Source organism: Rosa rugosa, chromosome 3, assembly GCF_958449725.1.
Source record: "Rosa rugosa chromosome 3, drRosRugo1.1, whole genome shotgun sequence".
Classification (NCBI taxonomy): domain Eukaryota; kingdom Viridiplantae; phylum Streptophyta; class Magnoliopsida; order Rosales; family Rosaceae; genus Rosa; species Rosa rugosa.
The window spans coordinates 58,069,402-58,082,710 of record NC_084822.1 but is presented as its reverse complement, the minus strand read 5'-3'; the positions used below and the strand labels follow the sequence as shown (position 1 = coordinate 58,082,710).

The following is a 13,309-nucleotide window of genomic DNA, read 5'->3' as shown; positions in this document are numbered from 1 at the left end:
GAAATGAAAAACAAGTTATAAAAGTTGAATCGAAGGCAAAGTACCTATGAGATAGTAAGAGAGAAGTTTGTGTAAAAGTTGTATATTGATTTGTTTGTGTGGTGCAGGACCTTTTACAATGATTTACAATGTGCTATATATACAAGTCAAAAACCCTAGCTAACTTGTCCTCCAAGACGTGGAATTGAAGTAGGATTCTCCTTCCTTCTAGGATTGATTCGTCTCATAACTCCCTGACTTAGCTGATATCTGAAATCTTCACAATTGAAAACATTGATTTACCCGAACTCTTTCCTTGAATGACTTATCGGCCGAATTATTGTTTGGGCTTGGCCGAACCACTCCTACTTTGCCTTGCAGCCAGTTTGTATAGTAGCTCATATGAACTCGGGCCGTCCACCATTATGTCTATGAGATCCACATTTCTTCATATTTTGGGTCATGTGACCCAAAATCCCAAACCTCAATCGATGCATTCAGCCATACATTTCGAAAACCTCTAATCTCGGTCGAATAGCCGAACACTGCTTTTATTCCGGTCGAACGACTCAAAGCTTCCCTGATCAACCCTCAAGTCAGCACACCTGGGAGTTTCCTAAAATCAGGTGCAAACATACTCTGAAATTAACGTGTGAGGGTGGAGTTTAGGGTAACTTTTCGGTCTCATATTCACATCTCGACCGTCCAGTTTTTAAGTACTAGTGTATAGATCATCTCTACAAAGTTTCAGCCAAATTGATGATCTTTAAGGCATCTAACTCACTTAAACCAATGGACGAACATAATATGTTCACCACGAACAGAATATGTTCACCTTAAGGCAGTTATCAATGCCTTAACGGCCATCAATTTGGCTGAAATTTTGCAGAGATGATCTATACACTAGTACTTAAAAACTAGTCGGTCGAGATGTGGATATGAGACCGAAAAGTGACCCTAAACTCCAACCTCACACGTTAATTTCAAAGTGAGGTCTCACTCTCTATATATATATATATATATATATATATATGGGCTAAATACTAGTTAGTACCCTGTAGTTTAGGTCCAAAATCAATTCAGTCCCTGGACTTCTAATTTTATCAAAAACACCCCTGCACTTTCAATTTTGATCTAATAGGTCCAATTTGTTAATATTCTGTTATGGGTTCAAGTTATAGTTTGATTATTTGTTGAAAAACTATTTATTTTTAATAGTAGGACTCACTCCTAAATTGACTATGCAGACCACCTCGACACCACATCATAAAACATAGGCCATATATGAGCCACATTAACAAGTTAAATAACTCAATTGTCGGAAAACTAACAAATTGGACCTATTAGATCAAAATTGAAAGTGCAGGGGTGTTTTTGATGAAATTGGAAGTTCAGGGACTGAATTGATTTTGGACCTAAACCACAGGGTAGTAATTTGTATTTAGCCCTATATATATATATATATATATATATATATATATATATATATATATATATATATATATATATATATATAGATTTTATCCAGAGCGGAGTTTCACTTTGAACTTAACGTATGAAGTTCGAGTTTTAGGTCACTTCTCAGTCGCTTATCCACATCTCGACCGTTCAGTTTTTAGGTACTAGTGTATAGATCATTTATGCAAATGTTAGCCAAAATGATGATTGTTAAGGTATCTAACTCGCTTAAACCAATGGACGGACTGAATCTATTAACCTGAACCGTACTAGGTTTAAGGTAGTTATCAATGCCTTAACGATCATCATTTTGGCTGAAAATTTGCAGAGATGATCTATACACTAGTACCTAAAAACTGAACAGTCGAGATGTGGATATGCGACCGAAAAGTGACCCAAAACTTGAACTTCACACATTAATTTCAAAGCGGAGCTCCGCTCTGGATAGGATATATATATATATATATATATATATCACTTCCTTTTCATACTGTAAGTCTGTTATCATGAAATGAAAAGAATCCATAAAGAGTAGTGCAAAACAAAGATACACATTTTATAATGGGCTAAATACCAAGGTTCTAAAAAACGCTAGGCGCTAGTCGGGCGGAAGGCCGGGGACTAGGGCCTAGGGGCCTAGGCGGGGACTAGGCGGTTTTTTTATTTTTAGAACATATAATTATATATAAAAAATATAAAAGGTATTATAATGTTTGAAAATAGTAAAAATATTCAAAATATAAATAAAATGTTCAACAACAATGAGATAATGCGTTCTTAGAAATTGATTTGCGTTAAGAATAAATGAATAATATAAACCCACGTGACCACCCACCCATGTATCCAGTCACCGGGTCACCGATATATCCCTTTCATTCTCAATAAGATAGATGGATGGATAGATGTTAGCTGAGGATGTTTAATTAACACCACACCACGCCACACCACACCGACTGGCAGACATTTATGCAGGAAAAGAAGAAAAGAAAAATCGACGGAGGTAAGATGGGTGTGGTGATAATTGACGGAACGACGGTGAAGGACTTCGTGAGCGACAAGGTGCAGTTCAAGAAGAGCGTGGACGAGCGTTTTGCTGCTCTGGATCTGAACAACGATGGTGTTCTGTCCCGGTCGGAGCTGCGGAAAGCATTTGAATAGATGAGATTGATCGAGATCCACTTCGGCTAGAAGTGGCGACCCCGCCGGATCAACTGATGCAGCTCTACGATTCCATATTCGATAAGTTCGACTGCGACCAGAGCGGGACAGTGGATCTGGACGAGTTCAGGGAGGAGATGAAGAAGATTATGCTGGCAAAAAAAAAAGATAGAAAACGCCTAGGCGCCGACCGCCCAGAGACGCCCAGCCCCGCCTAGGTCTCCTAGGCGGCCGACTTTATTCCCAGCGCCCAGCTCGCTCGACTAGGGGAGAATCAGAACGGTATTGCTTCGCCTAGCACCTAGGCGGCGCTAGGCACCGATTTTTAGAACCTTGCTAAATACTGATTACTATCCTGTGGTTTAAGTCCAAAATCAATTCAGTCCCTGAACTTCTAATTTCATCAAAAACACCCATGTACTTTGAATTTTGATCTAATAGATCCAATTCGTTAATATTTTGTTATGAGTTCAAGTTATAGTTTGATTATTTGTTGAAAACTATTTATTTGATAGATTTCTAATAGTGGGACTCACTCTTAAATTGATTATGCAGACCACCTCAACACCACATCATAAAACATAGGCCATATATGCGCCACGTCAACAAGTTCAATGACTCAATTGTCGGAAGACTAACAAATTGGACCTATTAGATCAAAATTGAAAGTGTAGGGGTGCTGTGAATGAAATTAGAAGTTTAGGAACTGAATTGATTTTGGACCCAAACTAAAGGGTAGTAATTAGTATTTAGCCTTTTTATAATTCATGATTTGGTTGATGTGGCTACTAACAGATACAACAGTAAAAGCAAGGAATAAGTTGATCGATCATCAGTGTATTAGTCAAAATCAACATGATGATGTTTTATAGATTGTGCCCTAGACAGCGAGATCACTAAAGTTATTCACTAGTACGTACTGTATTATAAATACAGAGATTTTTATAATTGATGACGCGACAAATATATTTATTTTATATCTTAATTCATAAAATCCAAAATTCTTTCTTCGTCTGCAACAAAGTCCGTGAAAGCTGCCGAAAGTTGAAATCCGAAATCTGAATCACTTTGATCTTCCCAGCCGATCAAGTTGTCCATCAATTCCTGCGATATTATCACATTCATAGGTGCTTCATCATTAGCTTCGGCTTCAGCTTGACTGGAACTATCCTGAGGCTGTTTCTGAATTTGATCCTCTCCTTCTCCTTGAACCATCAGTACCTTATCAGTACTGATCATACTGCTGAACTTTGTAAAGTCGGTATCCAGAAACTCCGACAGAGTTATCTCCCTGGTGTAAAAATCCATCAAAATATCCGACGAATCTTCTTCCGTTGTAGTTGACGTAGTAGATGAATGAGAGAATAATGACCCTTCACTGGATTCAGATTCAACTTTGGAGTCATGACGATGATCCTCTTCAACTTTGGCCTCGTCGGAGGGTCTCATATTCTTTGCTGCAACCTTAGACTTTTCCAGCTGTGATTTCTTGCACAAGTGGCCGTTCCAGTAGTTCTTGATTTCATTGTCTGTTCGCCCCGGAATTCTTCCTGCTATTAGAGACCATCTGTACATATCAATCAAAAGTTCAAAACCTACACTAGTCAACAAACTACACATTCCACTGCTAGTTATATTATTAAGAAGTATTATATTCGATATAAACAATAAGAATACCTGTTTCCTAAGAGTTTATGGAGCCTAATGATGAGGTCCTCTTCCTCTTGCGTAATATTGCCTCGTTTTATATTCGGTCTTAGATAATTCAACCACCGAAGCCTGCAACTCTTCCCACATCTCTTGAGCCCTGCAATACACAACTAATTATAATTAAGTCCTATAAGATTTCAACTGGCATAGGGGTAATTAGATAGTTCTGATTTATCTGATTATGAAAAGTACTCTCGATCTCACCTGTTTGTTTAGGAATGCTGCTCCATTTTTGTTCGCCATGACCTTTGATATGATCCGCAAGCATCTTGTCTTCTTCAGCTGCCCAAGGTCCCTTGTTCACTCCCTCCTTAGAACAGCAAGGTCTTCTCCCCATTCTTAACTGAACCACTTACGCTTCTATCTCTTTCTTTCTGTGATCACACTATGACTATGACACTCTTTTAACTCTTTGAGATTCTAGCTAGAAACACTCGTACAGTGTTAGCTAATTACTTGAGTGGTGTTGGGGTTGTCTGCGTCAGTGATGGTTCTTATATAGTATAAATAATAAAATAAGTCATAGGCGGGTCAATGTTACCCCAAATTTAGTTTTCTCGAGACAACATATAATTAGATGTATTAAATACCCAAGCAAAGAAGAGTAATAAATTAAATGAGTTCTATAATAATGTTTTAAATTATAGAAATTGTTGTAAATATTATTTCTTATGTGGCTGTCCACGTTATTAGTTAGGGACCTACATGTAATATCTCAATAGTGTGAACACTTATCATGTAAACCCTACCTCTATATAAGGGAGGCCTCTGAGACTGAATAATACACTTCTCTATTTTCCCCTCATCCCTCTTCATCTTTTTCTTACTCTCTACAAAAGTAAGTCAATACTTTATAACACGTTATCAGCACGCTCTATTCTTTTCTTTAATACTCTATGATGATCCATGAGTCCTTATGGTGCAACTCCGTTGCTTCTAACCATTACTCAAGATCTATGAGTCTTATACTTCAATTACTTTTTGCATCAATTTTTTTTTTGGCAAGCATGCGTCAATGGTTTCTCTTCTGTTTGCTAACTATGGGCAAGATATATATTAATCGCACTATGGTTCTGCAAATATATATAGATTAATCGCACTATGGTTCGCAGAAACATCTTGATATATATATATTAATCGCACTATGATCTTGATATGTTTTCATATGATGCCCTCAACGTTTCTTTATACATATATATATATATATATATAAAAAAATATATATGAGGTATATGTTGTTAACATAATTGATATATGTTTGCCGTTTCATTACTTATCGCATATTTAATATGTATTTAATTAAATTTATCTTATATGTTTTATCAATTAAGCATACTTAATATTCATAATACAAGTGAACCTGAAGTTTCACTACTGCTACTCGAGCCAGAAGTTTCGAGTACATATCCGTTTGAACCCGAAGTTCAAAAATACGGAATTTTAGAACCTGAAGTTCTAATCATAAGAACACGAACCTGAAGTTTCGTGCATATAATTGCGATCCAATGTTCACTTTATTTTTTTTTCGAACCTGAAGTTTCGATATTGATTACTTGTTAAGAACCTGTGGTTCTAACACTATATATGGATCCTAACATACCTCATCTTCATTGTGGCAGGAAGATGACGAATTTGGCAAAATTGGATTTTGTCGCCCTTGACATCTCTGGCAAGAACTACCTGTCATGGGCCCTTGATGCCGAGATTCATCTCGAAGCTCAAAACCTTGGGCCTACAATCAAGGAAGGAAACTCAGCGTCCCCGCAGAATAAAGCTAAGGCTATGATTTTTCTGCGCCACCATCTCCATCAGGGATTGAAGGACGAGTACTTAACTGTCAAAGACCCACTTGAGCTATGGACAGGTTTGGCAGATAGGTTCGCTCACCAAAAGACTGTTGTGCTCCCTAGAGCACGTTATGAATGGACGCATCTGCGCCTTCAAGATTACAGTTCTGTGATAGATTATAATTCTGCCATGTTCAGGATCACCTCCCAAATGAATCTTTGTGGAGAAACTGTAACTCAGGCCATGATGCTTGAAAAGACCTTCTCCACTTTTCATGCCTCCAATATGGTCTTACAGCAGCAATACAGAGAAAGAGGATTCACCAAATATTCTGATCTCATCTCTTGTCTTCTGGTGGCTGAGCAAAACAATGAGCTCTTAATGAAGAACCATCAGTCTCGCCCTACAGGATCACAACCATTCCCTGAAGCGAATGCTATTTTTACTAGTGGTTATGGCAATAGACGTGGTGGAAGGCATGGCAAAGCCCGTAACCGTGGTCATAGACGTGGTCAGGGTCGACAAAATGGCCAAGCTCGTGGGGGCTACAACCAGCAGTTGGGCCCAAGAAACAATGCCAAGATTACTAAAGGAAATGGTCAGATGATCAAACCTCATAAAAAAGAAGACAGTGTTTGTCTTAGATGTGGTGGTAAAGGCCATTGGGCTCGCACCTGTCGTGCAGAAGACCATTTAGTGGCCCTCTACAAAGCTTCCTTGAAAAAGAAACATGTGGAGACAAACTACATTGACCACTCTGACCCATGGGATTCATCTGAGCCTATAGACATTACTCCGCTCGATGTCTCAGATTTTTTTGCGAACAATGGAAGCAATTTTGATGATATGACCAGTGGTGGAATTCTTGACGACAACTAGTTGTCAGCCTATGTTTAGGCATTTTTTCCATTATGTATTTCCTACATTAGCCGTATTTCCTTTGTTTTTTTTTTTTAGTCTCTATCTAGTCTGGAAGTTTTTTTTAAATTAATTTGTCTCTCTCTAGTTTGGAAGTTCAATAAAAGACGAATGTTTCTATTCTATTATATATTTATTTTTCAGGACAGATTGAATTACCATGTTTTCTGTTATGATGATCGTTACTCCTACTTGTGTTTGATTATGACTACAAGTTTCCCGGCATGTAGATAAATATCGATGGAACTAACCTGTGCATATATGTACTTATCTACGTGCATGAAAGAATCTTTAGTAGTTATCACAAATATGTTTACTTGCATGACATTGCAATGATAAGCCTGTTTTTTTTTTCAAATGTTAATTGATAGGATACACTCAATTTTGTTGACTCAATCCATTCAATAACACTATCACACCTATTCCTATTTGAATTGTTGCGCTGAAGTCTTTGCATGTGACTTGACTCTTAATTAGATTAAGAGTACTGGTAATAGGATAAGATTTCACAACATATCAACATTATCTCTCCTTCCCTGCCTATATACGTTATTTAGGAACTTATCATTATAATTGTTTCAATCGTTGTGAGAGATATATACTTTAACTAATTATAATTTGGATAGTCCTAGTTTTGGAGGAGTTATTTTTTTTTTGGGTTCAGATTTTTTTTCTTTCGCACCTAACTCAACACCTATTCTGAACCATCTATATGATTGTGAATATTTTTAAATTTTCATGCCATACTCATACTAATTAATTATTTTTTTTATGAAGGCATGACAATGGATTTTGGATGCTCTCAACTTATGAAGGATGGAGAAGAAATATGTCTTGCTGACAGTGCCACTACACATACGATCCTTCGCGATCGGATTTATTTCTCCACTTTAACGCCTTCTAAAGCTAATGTGACTACTATCTCAGGTCCTGCAGACCTGATTGAAGGCTCCGGAAGAGCCCACATTAGGCTACCCAATGGAACTCAATTGTCCATTCAAGAGGCTTTATACTCTTCGAGATCCAGAAGAAATCTCCTCAGTTTTAGAGATATCCGTTTAAATGGATACCACATTGAGACCACGAATGATAATCATGTGGAATATCTTTGCATTACATCCAATAAAAACTGCCAAAAGCATATATTGGAAAAATTGGTTGCCCTATCATCTGGGTTGTATTACACAACCATTCAACCAATTGAGGCATACCATGTTGTGAACCAGCAGTTCAAAAATCAACATACATTTATGCTTTGGCATGACCGTTTGGGTCACCCTGGATCCACCATGATGCGTAGGATCATTACAAATTCCAATGGACATCCATTGATGACTAAACATATTGTTTTGCCAAGCAACCCTTGCAAAGCTTGCTCACAAGGGAAATTGGTGGTTAAACCATCTTATGCAAAGATAGATATCGAATCCCCGTCTTTTCTACAAAGAATTCAAGGGGACATTTGTGGACCAATTGACCCATCTTGTGGACCATTTCGATATTTTATGGTCCTAGTTGATGCCTCTACAAGATGGTCACATGTTTGCCTCTTGTCTACCCGAAATGTGGCATTTGCCAAACTACTTGCTCAGATAATTAAATTACGAGCTCAATTCCCGGACTATAGTATCAAGTCTATTCGTCTAGACAATGCTGGTGAATTTACATCTCAAACCTTTGATGATTACTGCATGTCTATGGGAATTGAAATTGAACATTCGGTTCCTCATGTTCATACACAAAATGGTTTGGCAGAAGCTCTTATTAAGAGACTTCAAATAATAGCTCGCACTTTGCTAATGAAAACAAAGATGCCCGTTTCTGCATGGGGACATGCAATTTTGCATGCAGCAGCTTTAATTCGGTTGAGGCCCATAGCCAACCATCAATATTCCCCATTACAACTTGTTTCTGGGAGCCAGCCCAATATCTCCCATCTTCGAACATTTGGTTGTGCTGTTTATGTGCCTATTGCACCGCCACAACGTACAAAAATGGGCCCTCAACGTCGATTGGGAATCTACATTGGTTTTGATTCACCATCCATTATTCGGTATTTAGAACCCATGACGGGTGATACCTTCACTGCACGGTTTGCAGATTGCCATTTTGATGAGACAATATTCCCGCCGTTAGGGGGAGATATGACTGTTCCAAATGAACGTCGTGAATTAATGTGGACTGTACCCACTATATCTCATCTTGATCCTCGTACTAAAGAAAGTGAAATTGAAGTACGAAGGATTCTGCATCTTCAAAATATTGCTAACACAATGCCTGATGCATTCACTGACACAGCAAAAGTGACAAGATCACATGTCCCAGCAATAAATGCACCGGCAAGAATTAATGTCCAAATTGGACAAAATAATGTGGCGGCCAATGAGCCATCTGCTGCACGCCTGAAACGTGGCAGACCTGTAGGTTCAAAAGATTCAGTTCCTAGAAAGAGGAAATCAAAGGCACATCTGAATCCTAATGAAATCGCCCCTGAAGAGAATATTGGGCAAGACATTAATGTCCGATCCACAATTCATGATTCTGTAACTACAAAAGAGGAAAATGACATCGGTGAAACACAAGCCCATGAAGAGGCTCAGGTACCTGAAAATAAGGAAATTTCCGTAAACTATGTGTACACCAATGAGTTGTGGGATCGTAGAGATATGATCATAGACAATATATTCTCATTCGCAGTAGCTACTGAAATAATAAAAGGCGATGACACTGAACCTCGCTCTGTTAATGAATGTAGACAGAGACATGACTGGCTCAAATGGAAAGATGCAATCCAAACTGAATTAAATTCTCTAGAAAAACGCAGTGTTTTCGGACCTGTTGTCCAAACACCACCCAATGTCAAACCGGTTGGATATAAATGGGTATTTGTAAGAAAGCGTAATGAGAAAAATGAGATTGCAAGATACAAAGCGCGACTTGTTGCGCAAGGTTTTTCTCAAAGGCCTGGGATAGATTATGAGGAAACATATTCTCCCGTAATGGATGCTATCACATTCCGCTATCTAATAAGTTTAGTAGTTTCGGAAAAGCTTGATATGCGACTTATGGATGTTGTTACTGCATACCTGTACGGTGAGTTAGATACTGATATCTACATGAAAGTCCCAGAAGGACTTAGGTTGCCTGAAGCAACTACAAATCCACGCAATATGTACTCAATCAAATTGAGACGATCCTTATATGGATTGAAGCAATCTGGACGAATGTGGTACAACCGTCTCAGTGAGTATCTACTTAAGGAAGGATATGTCAATGATCCTATATGTCCTTGCGTGTTCATTAAGAAATCAAATTCTGGTTTTGCAATAGTCGCAGTTTATGTCGATGACATGAATCTGATTGGAAGTTCTGAAGAACTTGGAAAAACTGCTGAATATTTAAAGAAAGAATTTGAAATGAAAGACCTTGGAAAAACAAGGTATTGCCTTGGGCTGCAGATTGAGCATTTGGATAGTGGGATTCTTGTCCATCAATCTGCTTATACTGAAAAAATTCTAAAGAGATTCGGTATGGATAAAGCTCACCCACTTAGTACCCCAATGGTTGTCCGGAGTCTTGACACTATGAAAGATCCATTTCGTCCAAGACAAGAAGACGAAATTATCCTCGGTCCAGAAGTACCATATCTTAGTGCTATTGGTGCCCTGCTCTATTTGGCACAATGTACAAGACCAGACATTGCATTTGCAGTTAGTGTGTTGGCAAGATATAGCTCTGCTCCAACATCACGCCATTGGAAAGGCGTAAAAGACATTTTACGCTACCTTCGTGGTACAACAGATATGGGTTTATTTTATACAAATAAATCTGTTGATAATTCCACGATTGTTGGATATGCTGATGCAGGATATCTCTCTGATCCACATAGAGGTCGCTCTCAAACAGGATATGTTTTTACTTGTGGAGACACTGCAATTTCATGGCGATCATCTAAGCAAACACTCGTGGCAACTTCCTCTAATCATTCAGAAATAATTGCATTATATGAAGCTGGCCGAGAATGTTTTTGGTTAAGATCCATGATTCGCCATATTCGAAGCACGTGTGATTTACCTTCAGTAACTGACAATCCAACAGTCATGTATGAAGACAATGCTGCTTGTATTGCTCAGATTAAAGAAGGATTCATCAAAGGTGACAAGACTAAGCATATCGCACCAAAGTTCTTCCACACCCATGAGCTTCAAAAGAATCAAGAAATTGCAGTAAAGCAAATTCGATCCGATGAAAACTTAGCTGATTTATTCACCAAATCTCTACCTAAGTGTACTTTCCAGAAGTTAGTGGAAGGGATTGGATTGAGACGACTCTCGAAGCTATCAAGCGATGCATGCAAAGATCAGGGGGAGATTTCAATCAGGGGGAGCATCAAGAAACATGCTACCTAGGACATATGCGCGTTGTGCTCTTTTTGTCCTTCGACCAGGGTTATTTTTATCCCACTGGGTTTTTGTTACCTGGCAAGGTTTTTAGTGAGGCAACAATAAGCGCGTCCAATGCCATCATCAATTGGTGGACATCCAAGGGGGAGTGTTGTAAATATTATTTCTTATGTGGCTGTCCACGTTATTAGTTAGGGACCTACATGTAATATCTCAATAGTGTGAACACTTATCATGTAAACCCTACCTCTATATAAGGGAGGCCTCTGAGACTGAATAATACACTTCTCTATTTTCCCCTCATCCCTCTTCATCTTTTTCTTACTCTCTACAAAAGTAAGTCAATACTTTATAACAGAAATTTCATAGTCGAGCTTCAATATTTCGATACTTCATAGGCTGAAACATTTTCGGTCATAAACTCATCATCATCATCATTATCCTCTCTACATGATACTGATCAGATTTACATCGAGTGAATAGTGAAGAATATTCAACGTGATTCAGATTTGCATGTGCTGTAATCAGGCCGAGTGATCCACCTATCATAAGGACCTTACTCCTGTAGAGGCTCGCGTGCTATACACATGAGTTCTGAGCACTACCAAAACCCTGTTACGCGCCTGCATGTAGAGTACGTGGGGAAACTAGTGATAAATTATGCTGTAAAAATGAGATTAGGGAATAATATTAGTGTTGTTTAAGGGGGTCATGTGACCATGCATAAGACATCGATCGTATGGATTATCGTTTGTCTTGATTAATAAAGCTTAATGATAATAGCTAAGCTTAGCTTGGTCTTTTCGATCATATTCAATATATTCAACTACCATTCCAATAATACAAATTCTGGGCCCTTTGAAGCTAACTTTCCCGGTAGGGTCTTTCCCAAACTTGAAAGTTCGTTGATTCTTTTACCCTCTTTTTCACCTCTTCACGATCACTTGTCAAGTTAGCCATAGTTCAATTAATAAGGCACATGACTTATTTCGATCGAGTACAATGTCAAAATCAAATTGATCGATTTTGGGCATGCATGTACTATTATTGCCCAGTACGTTGTCTTGGATTTGTTACATATCACATTTGAGACATGTAAGAGCATTATTGAGTATTGTTCGTTATATGATCTTGTACAAATAATTTTGTATGAATAACAATGGTAATTGTGAGCAACAAAACAATAAAAGTTCAATGTCAGGTAAATAAAGTAGTTGACTAATTGAGCAAAACTTCTCTTAAAAGCGTTATGTGGTCTTTTTTTCTTTTATTATTATTTTTTGATCTTTTTGGTTTTCTTTTTATTTGTTTACTTGCAAGTTTTTAAAGATTAATAATGAACTAAGGACTTGAAAATTGGGTACTATATTGATAATGATTCTTTTTGATAGCTTCATGGCCATGTAAAGAATCTTTTATAAGGAAGCAATTGCAACATTATCTTGCTCAGTTTCCCAATTCATTCATGTATTTAATATTCGGCTTTACGTATGCACTCTGCATATATATCTTAACCCACCTGCATTCTGTAATCTCCTCGACTCGAAATAACTTCATCGATCTCATCCTCATCTCATAACATTTGCACGTACAGTTAATCTACTTACTCGGTTGGTCAAACCAACCTCCCCCCATGCCATTCAAGATCGAGCTTTAATTTTCTTACATGCATACGAGTAATTAATCTATCTGGACCCAATTCTTTCATTTCATAAATTCATATGGCTTGTGCCTTACTGCCATATATTCTATCAGATTGCAGAAGCCCATATACTATATCTTGATATAGTAACAGATTAGTTATTGTACCAAACGTGGATAAAGAAATTTAATTATCATATGGAGAGGGCCCAAATGGATAAGATTTGGATCCACAAATATTAATTAACTGCACT

General features: G+C 37.9%; 2 protein-coding genes across 3 annotated transcripts; one reads left to right on the top strand and one right to left on the bottom strand.

The window, feature by feature from the left end:
* Positions 1–3,391: 3,391 nt before the first annotated feature.
* LOC133738900 (transcription factor MYB8-like) lies at positions 3,392–4,757 on the bottom strand. 2 transcript variants are annotated; one of them, XM_062166576.1, is made up of 3 exons: positions 4,510–4,757; positions 4,273–4,402; positions 3,392–4,162 (listed from the first exon to the last, which is right to left on the bottom strand). In XM_062166576.1, exons 1-3 carry the CDS (start codon positions 4,640–4,642, stop codon positions 3,577–3,579), a joined length of 849 nt encoding a protein of 282 aa, XP_062022560.1. In that variant the 5' UTR covers positions 4,643–4,757; the 3' UTR covers positions 3,392–3,576. The 2 variants fall into 2 exon arrangements, with proteins under 2 accessions (XP_062022560.1, XP_062022561.1); XM_062166577.1 differs by having other exon boundaries at positions 4,273–4,415; positions 4,510–4,677.
* A 1,171-nt stretch (positions 4,758–5,928) lies between these two features.
* LOC133738018 (uncharacterized) lies at positions 5,929–6,972 on the top strand. The gene has a single exon (XM_062165458.1). It carries the CDS (start codon positions 5,929–5,931, stop codon positions 6,970–6,972), a length of 1,044 nt encoding a protein of 347 aa, XP_062021442.1.
* The last annotated feature ends 6,337 nt before the right edge of the window (positions 6,973–13,309 follow it).